This window comes from Panthera leo, chromosome A2 (genome assembly GCF_018350215.1).
Source record: "Panthera leo isolate Ple1 chromosome A2, P.leo_Ple1_pat1.1, whole genome shotgun sequence".
In the NCBI taxonomy this organism is placed as follows: domain Eukaryota; kingdom Metazoa; phylum Chordata; class Mammalia; order Carnivora; family Felidae; genus Panthera; species Panthera leo.
Genome location: NC_056680.1, coordinates 2395458 through 2417521, shown reverse-complemented (window position 1 = coordinate 2417521; position 22064 = coordinate 2395458). Strand labels below are relative to the sequence as shown.

The following is a 22064-nucleotide window of genomic DNA, read 5'->3' as shown; positions in this document are numbered from 1 at the left end:
GCCGGAAGCCTCCGAGAACCCCCGCCAGGGGCGACTCCCCCGCTCCTGCCTCCAGGGGACAGACCTGAGAAGATTCTGAAAAAGTCCCCACCCCACTCGCACTGTTTCCAAACTGCTTTCAAAACAGAACACATCAAAAGTGACTCCCAGTCCGAGGGGGCCTCCTTCTGGCCTCCTGGATGCAGCGGGGTGCCCTCGGCCAGGGCCGGAGGGTACGTGACCCTCGGGGGCGTGCGGATGGCAGCCTGCAGGGCCCTGGGAGGGCCCCCCCGAGGTCTGCGGGGGCGGGGAGGGCTGAGAGCCAGGCGGTCTCCTTGACCCAAGAGTGGGCACACTGCGTTTTCCTTCCTCACCAAAAAAAAAAAAAAAAAAAAAAAAAAAAAAAGGTTAGGCACTTCCCAGGGCGGGCAGCGGGGGGCGCCACCCACCCCCACTTCTTGGAGTCCAGGGTGTCAATAACTTAGGAAGAGAAAGAGAGAGAAGTCACAGTCCCCAGGCCTCCGCCGCCGCCGCCGCCGCCGCCGCCGCCGCCGCCGCGCCTGTGAGGGGAACGACCGAGAAACGAGGGGAGGGCAAGCCGGGGAGTCCGAGGCCGGCGGCTGGCTCTGTCCCCGCGTGACCGCCGGGAGGCCGCCGGCCCGGGGCCGCTCGTCTCCACTTGTCTCCATCCGTTCTTCTGTTTCCTTTTTTTTTTCCTTTTTTTCTTGTTTTATTTTTTTAGAAAAAAAGCGAGCCCCGAGTCAAGGCCAAGAAAAGGCGGCCTTGCCGCTGACACAGGTGAGAAGGTGCACGAGGTGTAAGAAAGAAAGACGTACGTCCCCTGATAACTGTGAAATAAAAACCATTTGTTAAAAATATGAAAACGAAATCAACCGGTCTGCGGGCGGAGCCGGGACAGCCGGCCGGGCACGGCGCCCCAAGGAGGGGCCCGCCTGGGGCTCCCCCTCTTCCCTCGGGCGGCCGCGGCGAGGTCACACGAGGTTGTACTCCTTCAGGTTGAGCTGCAGGATGGTGTCCTTGACGGCCGCGAACACGAAGCGGATGTTCTCCGTGTCGGTGGCGCATGTGAAATGGGAGTAGATGATCTTGTCGCTGTCGGGGTTCAGGTCCACGAACATCTTCAGGATGAACTCCCGGGCGGCCTGGGCGTCCCGCTGCGGCCCTGGGGGAGGCGGAGGCGGGTGAGGCCCCGCCCCCGCCGCGCACGCGCACGCGCACGCGCGCGCGCGCATGCAGAGGCACCGCCTCCTCCCCGCTCCTGCGAGGGCCCCGCGTGGAGGCCACAGGCCCCGAGCTGCGGTCTCCCGAGGCGGCAGCTCCCCCAGCGCCCACCGGCCTCCACGCAGGTCACCGCCCCCCCCCCCCACGCCTCCCGGTCGGCTGTTACGTCGGACACCCCACCACCTCCAAAGCGCACCCACCTTCCTTCCCACCGCGTCCCCGACACACCCCCGTCCCAACACGGACGGGCACGTGGCCACGCGCATGCACACACGGCCCCATGCGCCCCTGCACACGCGTGCACACTCGCACAGCCCCGTCCCAGCTGTCGGCCCACAGCCACGCGACAAGAGTCCGCCAGCCGGACAAAGCCAATGGGGAGGGAGTGGCCAGACCCCGACCGCCCCGGCCTGTGTCCTCTCCCTGTCCTGTGTCCTGGGAGGCGGCTGCGGGGATGCCGAAGGGCAAGGCGGGGGCCGTCTCTGCTCACTTTTGCCTTCTGCTGGACCCTGGGCACTCTCTGGGCCACCCCTTCGCCGCCAGCGCCTCGCTCCCCCCTCCCCCCCCCCCCCGCCCCCCCACTGCAGGGGTGGGAGGCGGGGCGGACTGCCGGCTGGGTGGCCTGGGTGGCGGCCTGGGAGCACCGCGTCCGTCCGGGCGGGTCCCTCTGCCGCTGCGCACCAGCCACCAGCCGGGGCGCACGCCCTCCCCAAGAGGACGCCCCCGCTGGGGACACAGAGGCTCGGGAAGGGGCACCGAGGCAGGGGGCCCGTGAAGCCCCCAGAGCTCCAGGAAGCTCCCGGGCTCGCGCTAACTGAGCCACCAGCCTCTGCCAGGGCCCGCGGGAAACCCCGTCCTCACCCGCGTCCCCGCATGGCGGGCACTGGGGCCCCGAGAGCAAGAGCGCGCGGGACGGGCGCCCGCCCCCCGGCGGCAGAGGGGCGGAGGAGGCCGGCTCACCGTCGAACTCCGGGAAGTAGTCCACCAGGTGGGAGTGCAGGATCTTGTCCTCCAGCAGGTCCTTCTTGTTGAGGAACAGGATGACCGAGGAGTTCTGGAACCAGGGGTAGGTGATGATGGTCCGGAACAGGGCTTTGCTCTCCTCCATGCGGTTCTGCCGGAAGGAGGGCGTGAGCGTGGGCGGGGCCCCGGCCGCAGGGAGGGGGGGGGAAGCGGAGGAAGGTGCCTCACCTCGTTGTCCGACTCCACCAGCACTTGGTCGTACTCACTCAGGGCCACGAGGAACATGATGGACGTCACGTTCTCAAAGCAGTGGATCCACTTCCTCCGCTCCGACCGCTGCCCCCCCACGTCCACCATCCTGCAGGGACAGGAGCCCGGCGGGGCTCAGCACCCACGCCCGCAGACAGACATCTGCGAGGCCGGGGGGGGGGGGGGGTGGGGGGGGGGGGGCGCCGCACCTGTCGGGGCCGGCAGAGCCCCTGCGGGACACGCTGCCCTGGCCGGGGGCACTGCGTCCGGGCACCTACCCCTGAAGGAGTCCCAGGACTGGGGAGCCCGGGGGCCCAGGCGCTCGGGGAGGGGGGGGGGGGGGGCAACCCCTGGAGACCCATGCCCTCGTCTGCGCAGGGTGCACAGATGTCTGTGACACACGGGGAAGGGTCTCCATCTCCACAAGAGGACGGAGATAAACGCTGGCGCAAGAGGAGCCTCGGCATCACAAGGGGGCGGCTCAGAGAGCGAACTGTCTCTGCCAGCAGGTCTCCTGCCCAGCAGGACCAACACGCGGAAAGTAACAGTACTAACAACACGCTCACAAGCAGAAGGAGCAGCAGGGGGAGGAAACGCCAGGGACACCCCATCACACAGGCCTGCCTGCAGGGGTTGGCCGCTGGCTACCCGGGAGTTGCCTGGCCCCAGCCCCGGCCCCGAGAAGGCAGGGGTCCCTGCGAAGGCAGGGGTTCTGGCCGCGGCTGCAGGGAGGGGCTGACACTCAGGGCTGTCGCCGGCCTGGCCCACGGGAGCAGGGCTTCCTGGCAGAGCGCTCCCCCCCCCCCCCCCCGGGAGACTCCAGAGAGCACAGGTGGATGGTGGATGTGCCAGGGTGACGCTGAACGGACGGGACAGTGGTGACAGGAGGGTGGGGACTGGCCGAGGGCCCTGTGTGAGGGCCAGTCCGGGGAGTGCCGTCAGGGCTGACGGCGTCTGGGGCCACGGCCTTACTGGAAAGCGAGGCCTCCCCAGTGTGGAGCGAGGTCTCCACGCAAGGCCCCCGTTTGGGACCAGGCCCATCTCCTCACACGCCGGGGCCGTCAGGCCACTACTCGGTGCCGTCCCAACCCCGCTGAGGGGCCAGACCCAAGCTCAGCGCCAGGGCCCGGAGGCTGTCTCCACGAGTGCACGGCTGGAGGGGAAGAACGCAGCTAACGAAGGGTGGGCTGGCTGGGGAACAGCAGTGGCAGAGGGTGGGGGCCCACGACAGAGCTCGGGCACCCCACAGAGAGGGGGCGACAGGGAGGGGCACCAGGGAAGTGGTGCCAAGAAGAGGGGACACACCCAGCTCAGGCTCGGGCAGGGGAGGGGGAGGACACAGCAGGCATAGGACACGCAGAGGTCAGCGTGAGGCCGCGAGGAGTCCCCGAAATGGGAGCTCGGGGGAACCCTCGTCAAGCCGCAGCCTGTGCTCTGGAGACCTCGGGTCTTTACTCTGAGGTCACAACCCTGCCGAGGATCTAATTAAAACAGAAAGCCGTCACCAGGAAAACGGGCTGTCGGACACACACAGGGCGGGTGCCCACAGCCTCTGAAGGTTCCGGGGACCCCAGAGGGCTTCCGACAGAGGCCCGGCAGGTAAGAGAGGGTGCGGACGGCAGGGAGGGGTGAAGGCCAAAGGGCCCCTCGGAACACAGCCAACAGAGCTGGCGCTTTGAGGCCACAGAGCGGGGCGCCATGGCCGGGGACAGGGGCCACGGCTGACCGCCTCTCTGGGACCCCCGCCCAGGAGGCACCGGCCCCTTCCCCAGGGTGAGCCTGCACACAAGGAGCAGAGGGCGCCGTGCCGGGGGCGCTGGGCTGAACGTCCTCCAAACCAGCGCACCCAGAACCGGGCACGGGACCCGCCGTGGGAGCAGAGCCACTGCAGAGGTCACTGGTTAGGAGGAGATCACACTAGACAGGGGGGCCCTACTCCGCTCACCGCTGTCTTTACAGGAAGAGGGACAGCTGGCCGCAGACACGTGGGGAGAGGCTGTGTGGCCACAGAGGCAGAGACGGGGTGGTGCGCCTACAAGCCAGGGGGTGCCAAGGATGGCCGGCGACCCCCGGCCGTGAGACGGGCCGGGACGGGAGCCGGGAGACGCACGGAACAGACCGTTCCGGCCTGGGAAGGAACCAGCCGTGCCCTCGCCTCAACCAGCTCTGCCTCCAGAGCCGGGACAGAAACAACGCGTGTGGTTTTAAACCGCCCATCTGTGCTCCTTTGTTACGGTGGCCCAGCAGACACGCACCTGCCCTCTGCCACTTAGCGACTCTCCACCAGCTGGGACCCCACGGAGAGGCCGGCCCGGGTCCTCAAGGACCTCAAGGCACCAGGTCTACTCTGGCCACACGACTCTGGCCCCAAGGGAGAACCGCCGCACCCCTTCTGCCAACGTGCCACGAGCCACAGTGGGCCCGAGAGCCAGAGTCCAGGACCCTCCCGTCACCCAGCTCTGTGTGGGTCCCCAGGGCCGTCAGGAAGCCCGCACTGCCCTGAAGCGTATCCAGGTCTGGCGGGAACTCCAGATCACCCTCCCTCGTCTGCGGCCCCGTCACAGAGGGCCCCCCGGAAGACCCTCCCCTCCAGGCCGCCTCTGGCCAGCTCCGCCACCACCCGCACCACTACTGGGACACGGCTCACGTGGAAACTCGGTGGCCGCTGTATGAGCCTTCTCTCCCATCGGGGTAGGACGCCCCCTGGGAGCAGAGGCCGGGACCCAGTGAATCGCACTGTCTCCACAGCAGGTGCTTGGGCCCCTCCCTCCTGCAGTTCACAGAGCCCCAGGCGGCCCCAGGGCCACCCTCCCCAGGGAACCAGGGCGTAGGTACCTGAAGATGATGTTCTCCAGGTCGAAAGGGTACTCGATGATGCCGGTGGTGGGCACTCGGACCCGCAGCACGTCCTGCTGGGTGGGCAGGTAGCCCGAGGTGGCAATGCGGTCCACGTCGGCCAGGTAGCTGTAACACGGCAGGGACGAGGCTGTTCGGGCCAGCGCGTGAGGGGTGGGGGGACGGCCGGGCCACGACGGTCCCCCCAGCAGCCCTCACTAGCAGGGGTGAAGCAGCCCCGCCCTGGGTCCCGTGGCCAGGGGAGCCGCACGACTCGAGCCGGCTCTGAGGGACCCTCTCCCAGGGGACTTTCCAAAACGAACCTTCTCGTTCTAGCACAGTAGCAGAGGCTCACAGAAAAGTGGCCACAGCAGACGCTCGGGCACAGCCAGGCTGCCTACAGTGACCACGTCTCGCCAGCGTGGCCCGCGTGTCACGAGCAGCAGGCGCCCGACAACCCCGTCGCGGCCCTGGCTGGGACCCGCGGGGCGGGCGCCCTACTCACTACTTGGCGGAGTCCGAGAGCTGATACTCGCGTCTCCGGTCGTAGCACTCCTGGATGCCAGGGTCGTCCCACAGGGTCTTGATGGCGTGGACATACCGGTGCTCGAACGTCGTCACCTTCTCCACATCGACCTCACGGATCAGGAGCGCGTTGGCCTGCGAGCGTGGGTAGGGAGAGCCGTGGGCTCGCGGGGGCCCGGCCACACGGGGCGCCCGACCGGGGCGGGCCGTCACCCGGTTAGGCGGGAGCACGCGTCAGGCGGGGGCAAGGGTGGGCGGCAGTGGCTGTGCCCGGGAACAAGGCAGTGCCTGCGGGGGGTGCCCGGCTGGGTCAGGGCCCTGCTCCGCGGGGCAGCAGGCGGGACCGGAGGACACCGCACACACGCACAAGCAGGTCCCGTAAAAGGGACCGAGGGCAAACGGGACGACGGAACGAACACCACCGCCCGCACAGGAACCGAGTCGGGGAGCCGCTGTCTGGCCTGCACCCCCCACCCCCACCCCCGGCCTGGCACACAGCAGGCCGGGGGTGGGGCTTGGGCCGAGGAACCTGCCAGCGGAGGGGGAGGGGCTGGAGCTGAGCTAATCACCGCGGCCAGTGGCTTCTTCACTCACAGCTACGACAGGAACCTGCACAGCGCCCCCGAACCCGCAGGGCGAGGGGAGCCGCTCCTGGGGAACCAGTCCCCGAGGGATGCCCCAGACGCGCGCGTGCACACACACACACGTATACACACGTGTGCACACACACAACAGCGAGGCAGGTGGCTCAGGAGACTCTCCATTCCTCCTCCAGCCCACCCCACGTGCCTGTCCTCAGGGTGGTCAGGCCCACACAACCGGCCACCAGCTGAGGGACCAGGGAGGACACACCCGGACAGAAGTCAAAATGGGGAACGAGGGAGCCCTAGCCAGGGCGCCGAAGGCCAGCAGGCTCCTCCTGGACTCGAGGGCTGCCCCCGCTTGCCCCCCTCCAAATGATGCTCTCCGGTCCCCCAGCCGTGGCCTCCGGCCCTCACCTGCCTCTCGGTCAGGGTCCTGGAGAAGCAGGCACCGCCCCCGAAAACCCACTGACTGTGCACACGTGGAGATCGGGGACCGGTGATCTGCTTCTGTAAAAGCCCAGACAGGAGTGTTGTCACCTTTGTGGCCAGCTGTGTCTGCCACTGCGGCGAAAGCCACCGGGGCCTCTACGTAAATGAGTACGCGTGGTGAGTACCAATAAAACTGTTCACAGAAACAGGCCACAGCCGGTGGCCCCTGTTCTGGACGCTGATGGACACCTACGGTCCAAACACGGGACCCGCGGGACGCACGGTCGGGACGCTGGAGGGGGCCTCGGCTGTGCAGGTCACACTGACCCAGACCCAGGGGACAAGAGATTCCAGCAGGCCCCGTACGCGCGGCTCACAGCCAGGACGGCAGGGACCCCCCAACAAGCCCACCATCAGGCCCTGCTGGGGGGTCCCTGATCATCTGTGAACCAGGCGTAAAGGGAGGAAGGTGCCAATCAGAGACACATCAGCAATCTAGCTGATTGACCTTCTTAAGCCTCGAAGCGAATGGATTAATTTAAACCACCTCACGTTAGCCCAGGGCAGACTTCTGGGGTTGAACGAAACAGTCCAAAAACAGATGTACAAAAGCAAAGCCGAGGGAGGCCAGCAGCGCGAGCCCACTGGTGCGGGGCCGGCGGGGACGCTGCGGCGAGAGGAGGCTCGTAGCTCCGCCCAGGGGCAGACCCCGAGCTGCCCTGGGACCGCCCCCCGTCTCCACTCCGGAGAACAGGCCCCCGAGAGCGGAGAACAGGTGTGCCAACGAAAACCTGCACGTGAACGTCTCAACAGCAGGATCCACAAGGGCCAAAACGTGGAAACGACCCAAGGGTCCATCAGGCGGTGAGTGGATTCACACAGTGTGTCCTCCACGCACGGGCACGTCCGCAGATGAACGTGTCCACCGCGCACGCGCACGTCCCTCGGCCGCGAGCAGGAGCGAGGCGCCCCCCCCCCCCGCCGCCCCACGGACGGGCCCCGAACACGCGACGCTCAGGGAGGGAACCGGCCACGAGAGGCCACGCGGGGTGTGAGTCCGCGTGTGTGGAACGTCCGGGACGGGCTCATCCACGGACGGGAAGGGGGCTCGTGGGGGCCTGGGGGAGGAAGGGGCAGGGGAGGTCACGGCTAAGGGGGACAGGGCTTCTTTCTGGGGGGAGGGAATGTTCCCCCATGGATGTGGGCACTGCACACTTAAGTGGAGGCCTGCACGGTGACTGAATTCTGTCCCAACTGCTGTTAGTGAAAAAAAAAAGGAACGTGGGTGGGCGGCACCTGGGTGGCTCCTCAGTTAAGCGTCTGACCGGCTCAGGTCATGATCTCCAGGTTCATGAGTTCAAGCCCCGCCTCGGGCTCGTTGCTGAGGCTCGGAGCCTGGAGCCTGCTTCGGGTTCTGTGTCTCCCTCCCTCTCTGCCCCTCCCCCGATCACGCACGCTCGCTCTCTCTCTCTCTCTCTCTCTCTCTCTCAAAATAAATAAACATTAAAAAAAAAGAAAGAAAGAAAGAAAAGAAGAAGGAAGGAGGGGCGCCTGGGTGGCTGTCGGTTAGGCGTCCAACTCTTGATTTCGGCTCAGGTCACGATCTCACGGTTTGTGGGACAGAACCCCATGTCGGGCTCTGTGCTGACAGTGTGAAGCCTGCTTGAGATTCTCTCCCTCCCTCTCTGCCCGTCCCCCCCGCTCACAGGTGCGCTCCCTCGCTCGCTCTCCCTTTTAAAATAAATAAACTTTAAAAACAAGGAAGGGAAATGCCCCCTCCCTTGGGATCACCCAGAGCATCACACAGGGTGCTGAGGGGCCCGTCCCCCGGCCGGCTTCCCTGCCGGAGGACGGGAGCGCTAAGGCCCGGCCAGGACGGGCCCGCACAGGTGCTGCGAGCAGGCAGGCCCTGGCCGGGACCGGGGACGGGGGGACGGGGGGACGGGGGCCGGGCCCCACGCCGCGTCCAGCCCGCCCGCTCCCGCCCGAGAGCCTCACCTTGTTCTGCTCGTACTTGTACAGGATCTTCAGGGTCTCCATGGCGCGGATCATGGCCTGCATGGCGGTGAAGATGTTCTGATACACGAGCTTGGTGAAGCCCCGCTTGTCCTCCTCCGAGTAGCCCGCCCCGTGGATGATGCGCATCTGCTTGATGAACGTGCTCTTCCCGCTCTCGCCCGTGCCTGCAGAGCAGGGCGCGTGAGGACAGGCCACAGCCGAGGCCGGGGGCCCACCCGGCAGAGGAGGGCCCCCGGGGGAGTCAGAGCCCAAGGGCCCAAGGGCCCAAGAGCTCGGCGCTCGGGGCGGGCGTGGGATACGCGCGGCCGGCACGCAGCCGGTCTGGGAGGCGCGTCCCCCGTCTTACCTCCCTCGTGTCCCCAAGCATACGACCCTGCCACGCGATGGGAAACCGAGGCTGGGGGGCTGGCGCCTGCGGTGCGCCCGGCCCAGCCACCTGGCAGGGGTGACTGGCCTCCGTGAGCGCTTGCTGGGTACGCTGGGTCTGGTGCCCCAGGGAGGCACGGGGCCACGTCTCCGCCACATGCCGCCGCCCCAGACTCTCAGGTGACAAGCTCCTCCTCCTCCAGGGCCCCCACGGCCGGCCGGCCCCCCAGACCTTCCCACGCCCACCGTGGACACCAAGCGTCACGTGGCGACATCTCCGCGGGCCCCCGACCAGGGGCCCCACCGAAGCCAGCCTTCCTTTGGGTCAAGAGTCGGGTATCCGCACAGAAGCCTGGACGCTCTAAGGACCAAATACGTCCCCACAAAGGTCCCCGGAAGCTCCTTCCCCCTTAGCCCTGAACTCACAAACCCACCCAGCGTCACACCGCCTGCTGAGCGCTCCACGCTCGCCCGGAGCGACCACGGCACCAGGAGTCCAAGCCCCGTGTCCCACGCCCACCCAGAAGCCACGCCAAACCCGGCGTCCGCTCCCTTCTCCGGCCCGCTGAGCTGGCACGCACAACATCAGCCGCGGGGTCTCCCTTCTCCCCCGTAAGCACGAGCGGCCGCGGGGCTCACCGGGCTGCTCCGGGGCGGCACGCTGGCCCCCGCCTCAGCCTCCAGGATCAAAAGGATCGGAGAGCCAGCTGGAAAGGGGCTACGTGGCCACTGCACCCTCATCCCGGCCCCGCAGAGCCCCGGACCGGCACGTTCTGATCTCGCCGCGGCACAACGCAGCCCGGGCTCCCCTCCTGCGTCGGCCTCGCACCCCCAGGTGGAGGGGGCACCCCACACTCAGGGCCCGCCACTGCAGAGGCCGTTAATGCCCACGGGCCTCCACGACGCCCCCTTCCCGAGGGGGAGACCGAGGCCCCGGCAGCGAGCGCGGGCCGGACTCCGTGACTCACTTGCAGCCGACAGAGGACAGATGACGGCGCGTCCCTCCCGAAACTAGGTCCGCACCGCCCGGCACCACTGGCCGAGGGGAAGGGGGGGCGCCACACCGAGCACGCTCGAGCGGCGCTGGGCAGAGAGGCCACGGGGGGGCCCGCAGCCGGACGCGGCCGACACGTGCTCTGCAACCCCATGAGGGACCCCGAACGAGGGCCACCCAGACCCCGGACCCCCAGAGACTGAGTCCCGGAGTGACGTGATCACACAGCAGAGACGACCTGTAACTTCTGAGAGCACGACGCCTGAAACCGCGGCCTGACGACCCTCCACGGGCACCCACTCGCAGACCGAGGCCCCAGACCCGCCCCACCCGCTGCTCAGGCTTATTTTCACCGCTCTGGGTCGGTCCACGCACCTCCCTCGCCGTGGCCCGTGAGGCGATCCGTGCTCCACAGAGCCCCGCGCCCTGGGGGTGGACAGCCCTCCCTGCACGCAGAGCCGTGGCCGCTGCCCGAGTCGGGGGCTCTCTCTGCAGGTGTCTGCGGCCGGCACCCTCTGCGGCCCAGGAGCTTCCGCAGGAGACCGGTCCTGCGGGCCCCGCGTGTCCACACTGTCCTGCGGCCGGGAGGCCCTGAGCCAGTATCTGAGTGACTGACCGCACTCGGGGAGACCCGAGCCCCTGCTGACCCCAGGCCGACTCACTCTCTGGGGGGCGACCCGGGCACTGTGGGGGTCGCTGTGGGGGTCGGGCAGCTTCCCCGGCCCCACCCCCTCGATGGCAGGAGCCCCCCAGTGTGACGACCACAGATCCCCAGACACGGCCCAGTGACCTCCAGGGGGCAGGACCGCCCTGAGAAGCCCTACTTTTGACAAAAACGCTGCTACAGGAAAACTGCCCCGCTGGTCTGTTCTGGTCTGTTCGGGAGGCTCGCTCCCAGGAAACAGCTCACCAGGTACCCGCGTTACAGCCACAGCCCCCGACGCAGCCCCGCAGGTCAGCCCGACGTGCAGACACGGCACGTCGCACGCCGAGGGCAGCACACGCGGGAACCTCGGGACGGGAGAGGCCAAGGCCACGGCTCCCACAAGAGGCGGGCGGGAGACCACGGGCGGGGCCTGTAGACCGCACCGTGTGTAGCCGAGGACCGGCCTCACACCGGCTCCTTAAAAATGAAGGCAAGGGGCGCCTGGGGGCCCCGTCGGTTAAGCTTCCAAGCCTTCATTTCAGTTCAGGTCATAATCCCACAGTTCGTGAGCTCAGGCCCCGAGCTGGGCTCCACGACGCTGACGGTGGGGGGCCTGCTGGGGATTCTCTCTCTCCCCCTCTCCCTCTCTGCCCCTCCCCCACCCATGCGGGCGCTTACACACACACCTGCTCTCTCGCTCTCAAAATATATAAATAAGCTCATTTAAAACATTAAAAAATTGGGGGACGCCTGGGTGGCTCAACTGGTTAAGCGTCCGACTCTTGATTTCGGCTCAGGTCATGATCTCATGGCCGGGAGTTCAAGCCCCACATCAGGCTCTGCATTGACAACACGGAGTCCGCTTACGATTCTCTAACGCTCTCTCTGCCCCTACACTGCTTGGGCGCTCTCTCAAAATAAGTAAACTTGAAAAAAAAATAAATTAAAAACAAAATTTGTAAAAAAAAAAAAAAAAAAATCAAAAAAATTTGTAATTAAAATTACAGAACAAAAATAAAAATGAAGGCAAAAGAGGGAAGCAGCCCCCCGTGGAGGCTCCGGGGGCCGTGCACACACGTCCACACACACGTGTGCACGCCCGCACATGTACTCGAGGGCACACGAGTGCGCACACCCGCACCCACCCACCCGCACCCACGCCCACGGCTGTGTCAATCAGCACAACACACTGCTGTGAGCCCCGGAGGGGACAGGAGGCGAGGCAGGTGTGCCCGCGAAGGGGCCCTCGATGCCGAGCCAGAGCAGCCTCGCATCCGGCACGAAGCCGGGCTGAGGGAGGACGGGGGGTGGCAGGGACACGCTCCGCAAAACCGAGATATAAGCAGGATGTCAAGGAGGCCGGAAACACACAATCAGCTCCCGGAGAGGTTGGGGGCCCCGGACAAGCTGCGTGGCCCTGCTGCCTAGTCTGCAAACGCCCCCCACACGGCAGCGTGGCCACAGCAAAGACCGAGGCTGTGGTCAAACTCCAGCAGAAGCGAAGTGCGCAAAGACAACGTGAGACGATGTGCCAACTAACCTAATGTGAGATAACGCGCTAACTGACCTGATTGCAGCAATCATTTTGTGGTACGTGAGCGCATCGAATCCTCAAGTTACATACCTTAAACCTGCTCAGCATCGACATCGCTCATGTGTCAATGAAGCCGAGGGGAAGAAGGACGCAAAAGGGATCGGCATGGCCGACAGTCCCCATCTGCCTGGGAAACGGGGTAATCAGTGACCCTGCCCACGGCAGCCACGGAGAAAGCAGGGTATGGAGAGAAAGGCAGGTGTGGGCAGGTGAGGACCTCAGAGAAAAATGCCACGTATCGCGTGTGGCGTATACTCTGGGCCTACGTCAACGGAGCAGGAAGGTCCCCAGGAAGGCCCGCTGCCGCAGCACAGCAGGTGGGAGCCAGCAGGGCCCTCTGCCCTGGCACGGGCCAGGCCCACTGCCCAGGAGGCGCTGGGCCGCCGCAGCGTCCGGGAGGGAGGGGAGGGAGGGCTGGACGCAGGGGACCCGGCTCCGTGCAAGACTGAGCTGGCCAAAGCAACCCAGGTTCGTTTTCCAGATGCCCCGTTTCTGGGGCCAACTGAGCCACTGCCATATCTTTCGTCACGTAGCGCCTGGAAGCTGGGACTGGGGCCTGTGACAGAATCCCTGGCCCCAGGAACTGCCACACACCTGACCCGACGTGCACCTGCCCACAAGCGTCTCGGAGGCCAGGCCTGCCTGGACCTCACGGCTGAGCCCATCTGGAACCAGCCGCTCACCCAGCCCCGCGCCGTGGTCGACGCCCCGGGTTCCACTCAGCCCTGCCCCCCTCACCTCCCACGGGGCTCTCTCCTGCCCGACCCACCGCCCCGCTCAGTCTCCAGCCTCCGGTGCGACCTGGCTGGCCCACGCTCACACTCCCCCTGAAAGACATCTGGTTGCACGTGCCCTCCTGGCTCAAAACCTTCTGGCTGCCCACCAGGGAGGGAAGGCCCCAGCTCGTGCCCAAGCGTGTGACACACCCAAGACCGGGCCCCACTCCCCGACGCAGACTCGCCTACCGCGCCCCTCCTCGCCCCCAACCACGCAGGCACAGCTGCCCTGGACCCAGGAGCTCCAAAGTCGCTCGCTCCGGCAAAGACCGGTGTCTTCACTCCAGCACCCACGTGTGACTTCCTGGAACTTTCCTACAGCCACCGAGAAGCGGCATCGGCCCGGAGGCCCCCCACGGCCCCCACGGCCCCCACGGCCCCCACGTCCAGGCAGGTGGTTACAGCGGACGCAGGGTGAGATGGGTGGCGGGGGTCCCTGCGGTGGGGTGCCCTGGGGCGGGTGATGAAATCACACCGCCTCCCTGGAAGGAACCGTGCCGGCACCAGGTCCTGGCTGGGGGCAGACCCCAAGTCCACGACCGTGGGCCCCTGGCCTGCCTGCTGCTCATCATTTCAAGGAGACGTCCGTGGGCACTTGTGCCACCAGGGGACATAAGCCACCCCCAGCGCGACTGGAGCCTCCTTCGCAGAAACGCAATCTCAGGTCTTCCTAGAAGTGCCCTCGGCCCCCTGACGTTCCACCCCTTCTCGCTGCAGACGATGCCACCCCAGTTATTCATGCGGCGGGGGGGGGGGATGGTGGGGGAAGGAGGGGGGGTCTGCCCAAAGCCGCCTGCCCCCAGCCCCCAGCCCCCAGCCCCCGCCCCCCAGGCCAGCTCACGGAAGATGCTGCACAAGCTTTTTGTGAATGAACAGAACGAACTTGGCCTCCATCCAACGTGCTGGCTCCGCCAAGCATCCCCCGCGGGTCCTCCCCATCCCGGTGCCGGGCGGGGGGACTCGACTGGTTGTTAACTCAGGGACAGGAAGCCCCTGGGGGGCAGCCCAGCCTGGCGCCTGCCCCACAGGATCAGATGGGACGCAGCAGGACCGGGAGCCCGTGGGCACCCCCCGGGTGTGCTCTGACGCATCCCTGGCAGGAGGGCCGATCTGACCCACGCCCAGCTGAGACAAGCTGAAAGAAGAGGGAAGAGAGCGGAAGCCAGAGTCGGAGGAGATGCCGCTGTCCGCCCTCACTAGGGACCGAGCTCTGGGGGATGGGCAGGGGGCGGGGGGCAGGGAGGAAGGAAGTGTGAGGCCTAGCCCCAGACGGGCGGGAAAGGGACCCAATGCCGTCGGGGCCAAGGCCTAACAGGCAGGAAGGATGGGACCGCTGATCCCTGGACCCCAGGGGCAGGCCGCCACGGTTCCGGCTTGTGGGCAGTGAAGCCGGGAGCTCCTGGGACTGCGGGGAGACCACGCGAGAGCACCCCTGCGACCTGGGACTCCCAGATACCCCTGGGACCTCAAGCTGTGCCAGCAAGTCTGATATCAGAGACGGGACGCTGACCTTACCCGGGAGGACAGAGACACTGTAAAGTCCTTGAGCAGCTGAGGATGGCAGGTCAAGCCCGCTCATTCCTTCAGTGACACCACTGTCCCCACATCCCCTCTGGGGAGGCTCTGATACACTCTGGAGGGTCACACAGCCAGGGACCGTCGGACCTCCAGACTGGGGCCATCTGGCCTCGGCGTTGGGGCGGAGCGCTCGTCGCTCGGGTGTGGGGCCCAGAGAGCGAGAAGACACCAGTGTGCACCTCGATGACGAGGGAGAGGAGGGAGGACACCCCGGGGCTGGGGCCGCGGGGCGCAGACGCCGGGCCGTGACGTCGGTTGTTCCTCCCAGCCCGACGGTGGGACAGCTGTCCCTGCTGATTTTGGTGGGCGTCCTTCACCCCACACGTGTCACTGCGCCCCCACTTTTGCCCCCGTGTGCCAAGTCCTACTGTAGCCCTTCCTGGGGCACCGAGGTAGTCTGGACCCTGTGAGCCCCCAGTCCTGCCCAGCCCCCCATCCAGCCCAGCTGGGGAAGAGGGACGGGGCCCGCACAGCTCACCGACACCTCCACGGAGGCTCGGAGGACAGGCCAGCTGGGCAGAGGTGGCGAGAGCCTCCCGTTTACGCTCCTGCCCCAAGGGACTCTGTGAGTGTTCTAACCTGACACCTCCTGTCCCTCTCGACACGATGCCCCGGGGCCAACACGAGGCCAGTTCCCAGGGGACCGGCCGGAGCTGCCCCTTCAGAGGAGTCTGCGAGTGCCCGGGGCACAGAGCGCCATCCAGCTGCCAGGGCTCAGGAAAGGTAAGGAGGAAAGGCAGTGAGACTGTGAGTCCCCGTGCTGCAGGACAGGGGGGCCCTGCTCAGTGGCAGAGGGAACTGCCAGCCAGGTGGACGGTGTGGTCGAACAGAAATGACAGAGACAGCGGCCCCCGTCTGTCCCTCCCCGTCACCCTCACTTCGGATTTCCAGAAGACAACGCCGAGACCGGGAGTCAGACAGAACAGAAACCCCACCCCACACCTGCCGGCCGGGTGCTGAGGGGTGGGGACAGGTGCCTCCCAGGGACGTCGCAGCTGCTTTCATAGAGGACGTGGTGCAAAGTGCCCAGGAGGACGGGCAGCGACAGGATCAAAGGGCTCCCTCTGCCTGCCGAGCACCTGCTGTGTGCCAGGGGCCTCAGTGGCACCATCACACTTAATCCCGGGACAGTCATTCCCATCAGACGGAGGAGGAAACCGAGGGTGGGAGCCGTGGTCCCGCCCCAGAGCCAGCGCCCCCCCACTGCTCCGAGCCGGCTGCACAGGGCGCCCTCACAGCAAGCCCCCCACACCCACCAGCAGGGCCCCCGAGGAGGGTAACCGTGAGCTGTCCGCTGGGGTCCCCACCTGTTCACATCAGAGCAGAGGGCCACAGGTGAGACGGCATCGGGCCCACCTGAGCAGGGAGGCTCGGGTCCCCCAGGGCTCACTCCCGTCCCACTTCCCTGGGGGATGTGAGTTCCCTTAGCAAATGGAAGTCACCGGCCACCATTCCTGAGACTGCAGGCCCTGCACCGGGGGCCGGGGTGGCGGAGCCCCGAAGGTGGGGAGCAGCAGCGGGAGCAAGGACGATACCGCACGGCGACTGAGTGGCCGTGAGATGGGACCCAGACACGGGCCGGACGCCCCACAGGGGACAGATACGGTGGCTGCCCCAGAAGACAGGCACCGGGACCGTGGGCGCAGGAGCTACGAACACCTGTGAGCGGCTGCACACCTGAGGGGCTGGGATGGCGGTTCTGTGAGCAGCCTGAGCCCACGGACCCCAGAGGCTGGCTGTCCTCGGCTCCCGGGCCGGCCTGCCCGCCGGGACAGCCGTACCCGCAGACGGGGCCCCTCCTCCCGAGGGCAGTGGGCCCGGCTCAGTCCACCCACTCAGTCCACCCGGCGTGGCCCGGAGCCCCAGACCAGACCCGCCCGCCCCGGCTGAACTTTGCACCGGGCACCATCTGGGACCGAGGGGGACAAACACACCTCCCCTCCCCCTCCCCGGGGTTCTGTAAGCGCCAAACGCCGGGCACCACGAGCGGCGATGCCCGTGGCCGCGCTCCCGGGGCTGCACCGGGGAGGGCTCCACCACAAAAACGTGAAAGTGAAACCTCTTGTGGTTAAATATCTAAGGCAGAACACTTCCTCGTGTCCCACCGCAGCCCGGCCGGGCACGGCGCACGCGGGGAAGGAGCAGAGCCTGGAAAGGCCTCGATCTTCCGTCAGTGCATCTGGCGACGGGAGCTCCGCGCCCGGGGCACACCTGGCGGCCCCGCGGGAAGGAGAGAGAGCCGCGTCCAGGCGCTGGCGTCCTCCCGCACGTGCAGGGAAACTGAGGGAGGGGGAGCTCTGAGGGCAGCGCTGGGCTCCCGCAGCACTAACACGGACTGTGCCCCAAGAAAGCACACCCTCTGGGCAGGAGAAACGAAATCTGAATTCAAGGGGCGTCAGGCACATCCTGGGGTGGGTCGCGGGCCCGCCGCAGCCCAGGGGCTCCCCGAGGTGCCTCCCGCTCTCCGGGGTCGCAGGGCGTGCAGCATGACCGCCCCGCCAGGAGCCGGTGGCCACGCTCCACACGGCGCCTCGAAGCCCCGGGAGGCGCGCCCTTCCCACCAGGGCCACCACACCCCATGCCAGATTCCGGGCCTTTCCACTGCCCTTTGGGGGCCGGCGCAGCCGACAGGAAGCCTGTGGAACTGACCGCCCTGCTTTATTTAGAAGTCCCAGAGCCGCGGAGGCTCAGCCGGGCCGTTCGCTGCCACCTCCAGTGACCGGGGTTCCCGTGAAGATCTCGATTTTCCAATACGCCCGCCCTAAGGAACAGACGAGGGGCACCCCCAAGTGACAGAAACACAACAGCAAAGGACCTGGCCAGAAGAGGTCACGGGAGGCAGAAGCCAGCCAGGCCTGCCCGGGACCCCTGTCCCTAGAGCTCCTAACGGGGTTTCAGCCCGCAGGCCACGGGGTCCTCCCGCGCACAATTCTGAGTTCTCAGGACCCAGATCCCGGGAGCTGGCCCCGCACAGCCGCGCCCTCTACTCCCGCTCCGGACCGGACAAAACGGTAACCAGAGCACGGCCTGACCAGCAGCACCCAGAGAGCTGAATGCGCGTGTCGCACACGTTCACACACACATGGCCTACCAAACACGGCTTTGTGTATGCGGCTTTCTGGTGGACAAATGGAGTACTCGCTTCGAAAGCCCTCCCCAAACACCTGACGAGCCTACACCCCAGCTCCACAGCCCGCACTGGACCCCGTGTGCTGGCACGGAGAATGGCCTGGGGCGCGGCGGGGGGGGGGGGTCCCAACGGGGGCGACCCTGCCTCCAGGGCACCCCAGGCATTTGCTGCTGTGCTCTATGCCTCAGACCTTCACTTCGGACCTGCAAGCCCACCCCTTCGTTTTCCTATCTGCCCCCCATGCCTAGCACGTCACGGCCTCGGGGACAGGTGCATGACCCCCCACAGTGCAGGCTGGCAGGGGGCGGCTGGGTGCCTCTCTAGGGTCACGGGGCGGCAGAGGTGTGGGGCTGTAAACAGGCAACACCCCCGCCCACAGGCAGGCACCAGCACTTTCAGCAGGTGGCCCCGCTGGATCCCCCAATCCAGGGACACTGGACACGCACACCAAGGCTGCAGAAGCGTGAGCTGCTGACCTGCCCCCTCGAACCCCACTCGGCCCAAAGCCTGCGTGCTCAGGACGGGTGGCAGGAAAACCTGGAGGCTCACACAGCCCCCAGGCAAAGGCCAACTGGTGGTACCGTTACGAGGCCGATAACTTCCGAAGCCCCCCTCCCATGATAAAGTCTGTGTCACACTGCAAAAGCCAGCCAGAGCCATGCCGTCCCCCTAAAGACCCCTCGGCCCCACTGCAAGTCTCCCCCAAACTTGAAGATTACTCTCTGCCTATCTTTTCTGCAAGGATGGCCTATTTGGCAGTCTTCGGGTAAACCGGGACGTATGTTTGGAAAAACAACAAAAGGAGAGGTACTTCATCAAATGGGGGGCCCACGTGGGCTACCACAAGCAGGAAACGCAATGCATCCCCCTCAAGACCTGCCACCTCCCAAAGGGCCACCCACCACTCATTCACCTGCAGGCTCGCCTCCTCTAAACCCTCCGCCCCTCTCTGGGCGCACCCGCCTGGGCCAGCCGCCCGCTCCCACTCTGGGCCCCGTCCAGGCTACCCCTGAGGGCGAGTGAGCATTTCCAGCCCTCCCCGTGGTGCAGGGCGCAGGGCTCGGGAGAGCAGGGCAGGGCCAGGGTTTCTGTTTTGTAAACGACCTTCCTGCCTTTGGCGGTGGTGCCCTGCCACAGCCCTCGCTAGGGTGACAGCACTTTGCCAACAGCCGGGCCCACTCGTCCCTACAACAGGTGTGCCTTGGGGCGATGGAGACTGGGACCCTGGCGACTGGGACAGGAATCTTCTGCAGGAGGAGGCCGACCTGGGAGAGCCCGCTCTCACCAAGACAGAAGGAAGGGGTTTGCGGAAGGGTGGTGAGCTGGCCGCTTCTAAGAATCTGGGATAGTTCCTGCAGTGCCCGCACCCTGGCCTCGGCCCGAAACAGAAACCCCGAGGGAACGGAAGGCTGTCTTCTCCCGGAAGGGATGTAAAACCGTTCAAAGAGGTTCTCCCCGCAGCGGGATTGGGGTGCTAGACGGGGGACAGACCCCCCGCACACAGGAACAGGGCTCCACCTGCTGGGAAGAACCGAGACAAGATCCCGGGAGGTGAGGGGCACAGCTAGCGGATGACAGCCCAAAGGTCCGCTGCTGAGCAGACGCTGGGGCAGCGGCCGGGTAGACTCGGTAAAGCAGGGACAGACGGCCAGCCCTGTGCGGGCAAGGGGCTCCTGCGGTGAGAAGTGGCACAGGGCTGACCCTCGAGGGTTCTGGGTCCCTTCCCAGGCAGTAGAGGCAGGGGCTGACCCCACCAGGGCCTGGACATCTGATGTGGACGGCAGAAGTAGGGGAGGATTCCCGAGGCCCGACGCGGACAGCACAGGCACGGCTGACCCCACAGGGGCTGGGACTTGCCGTGCACAGCACCGGGCAGGGACGGCCCTGGAGGAGGCTGGGGCCTGATCTGGACAGCACGGGCAAGGCTGACCACGCAGGGGCTGGGACTTGCCGTGGACAGCACCGGCAAGGCCGGCCCCGGAGGAGGCTGGGCCGTGCTGCGGACAGCACGGGCAGGGACGGGGGCCCGCCGCGGACGGCACGGGCCGCGGGCAGCACGGCGGGGGCGGCCCCACCCGGCCGGCGCGGACGCCCGCTGGCCAGCGGGACCCCGGCAGGCCCGGCCCCACTCACCGAGCAGCAGCAGCTTGAGCTCGCGCCGGGCGTCGCGCTTGTCCCGCCGCAGCTGCTTCTCGATCTCGGCGTTGATCCGCTTGGACTCCTTCACCTCATCGCTCAGGCAACACGCCATCATGGACTCCAGAGTCATCGTCCCGGCCCCGGCCGCCCGCCGGCCGCCCCCGCCGCCGCCGCCGCCGCCGCAGCCCCCCGGCCCGGCCCTGGCCCTGGCCCGGAGCCGCCCCGGCCGCGCCCGCCTGGCCCTAGGCGTTCGGCCCCCGGGGCCGGCCGGTCCGCCTCGGCCGCCTACGAGCGCCGGTCCCCGCTCGGCCGCGCACTCCCGCCCAGCTGCCCCGCGCCCGCGCCCGCGCCGCCGCCGCCGCCGCCGCCGCCGCCGCCAACCGCAGCCGCCGCGACCGAGCGACAAGCGGTGCACAACCTAACCCGCGCCTGGACAACGCCGACGGGCGGGCAGTGCGGCCAATGGGAGGGGGCGGTGGCCCGCGCGCCCGCCGCGGGGGCGGGACTAGCGGCTGCGCTGGGCGGGGCGACGCGCGGGCGGGGCGGGGCGCGGCGCGGCGGGCGCGCCCGCGGGTTAGGTTGCGCCGACGTGGGAAGGGGGACGCGCAGCCGGGAGCCGGGCGGGGCCGCCCGGGATTGTGGGAATGTGGCGGACTCGGCCGGCCGGCTCGTCTGTGCTCGGCTCCGCGCGGCCCCGCTCGGGCGGTCCGCTGGGCCCCGGAGCGAGCGGCGTGGACCCCGTAGCTGCCGTCGCGGCACCCGGGGACCTCAGCCCGCCGCGAGACGCTGGAGTCCCAGCGCTCACGGTCTCCCGGGAGGCGCCTTGGCATTGCCTGGCCGGAAACGAACCTTCCTCTCATCCGCTAAGCTTTAAAGGAACGCCTCCTGTATATGGGGCCCGAGCCCAGCACTAAAGCAGCGCCTGCTATATGCCCAGCAGGAAACAAGCATTGATGGAACGCTGACTATAAACCAGGCACGAACCAGGCATTACTCCAGCGCCTACTGTATACCAGTCACTTACAAAGCGTTAACGCAGTGCCTGCTATTTGCGGGGTATTATGTTCCATATGCATATGAAGCAAGCGTTAATGGAGAGCCTGCTGTAAACCAGGCAGGGACCAGGCATTCACGTAGCACCTGCTATATACCCGATGTGGCCTATGCATTGGAGCAGCATCTGCTTTCCAATTAGGCATGGGCCGAGCACTAATATAATACCTGCTATGTACCAGAAGGGCAAAAGCGTTCCGGAGTGCCTACTGTAAACCAGGCACGGACCAGTGCAGCGCCTGCAGTGTTCAGGCAGGAGACAAGCATTAATGAGATGCCTGTCGTATACCCAGCACGCTTTAAGCCCTTTGAACCAGCCCTGCTGCCCCGTTGATTTTATTGGAAGGTAGCCAGGCCCTTTCACGTAAGTATGGACCTGGGCCACTTTCACCCTGAACCCATGGAGTTGTATCGTTCCGACAGCCCTAAGATGCTTACCATCTGGCCTCTCACCAAAAGAGACCTAGAACAAGGTTCAAACACAGAGAGCGTGCTCCATCAACGTGCTTTGAGTGACAGAAAGAGAATAAAAGGGCCTGGAGTGTTCCTAGTGCAGGCAGACAAGGAAACGGAGGCTCCACGAGGCACGGTTCCCTGCAATGGCATCTCTCCCAGCCCTGACCCAGCAGGACGCCCACCTCCTCTCCCCACCCGGCCGTGCCCAGAACCACAGCAAGCCGCACCTTGACTTGCTGTTCTAGCCTATCTTGAGATATGAGGTGAGGGGAGGGTCAAAGGCTCCATTTATTAGTTGACTGGGTGTGTGGGAAGATTGGCTCCTTGAAACTCTCCTCTCTGGGACTTCCATCCACACCTGAGTGGGACACACAGCCAGGGCAAGGGGCCTGGGGCTCCCCCCACGAATAGACAAAAGTTGCGGGTGTTGTTTGCCATCCACAGTGACCACCAGACCGTGAGCTCCAGGAAGGCAATGACCGCATGTGTCTTGGTCCCCGTGGGGTC

The 22064-nt window shown here is 66.5% G+C and overlaps 1 protein-coding gene across 1 annotated transcript; it reads right to left on the bottom strand.

Moving 5' to 3' along the window:
• Positions 1-824: 824 nt before the first annotated feature.
• Positions 825-20217, bottom strand: GNA11 (G protein subunit alpha 11). Its single transcript, XM_042927945.1, has 7 exons — positions 20043-20217; positions 8805-8989; positions 5774-5928; positions 5269-5397; positions 2413-2542; positions 2182-2335; positions 825-1162 (listed from the first exon to the last, which is right to left on the bottom strand). The coding sequence occupies exons 1-7, from the start codon at positions 20176-20178 to the stop codon at positions 972-974; spliced, it is 1080 nt and encodes a 359-aa protein (XP_042783879.1). The 5' UTR covers positions 20179-20217; the 3' UTR covers positions 825-971.
• Positions 20218-22064: the final 1847 nt, after the last annotated feature.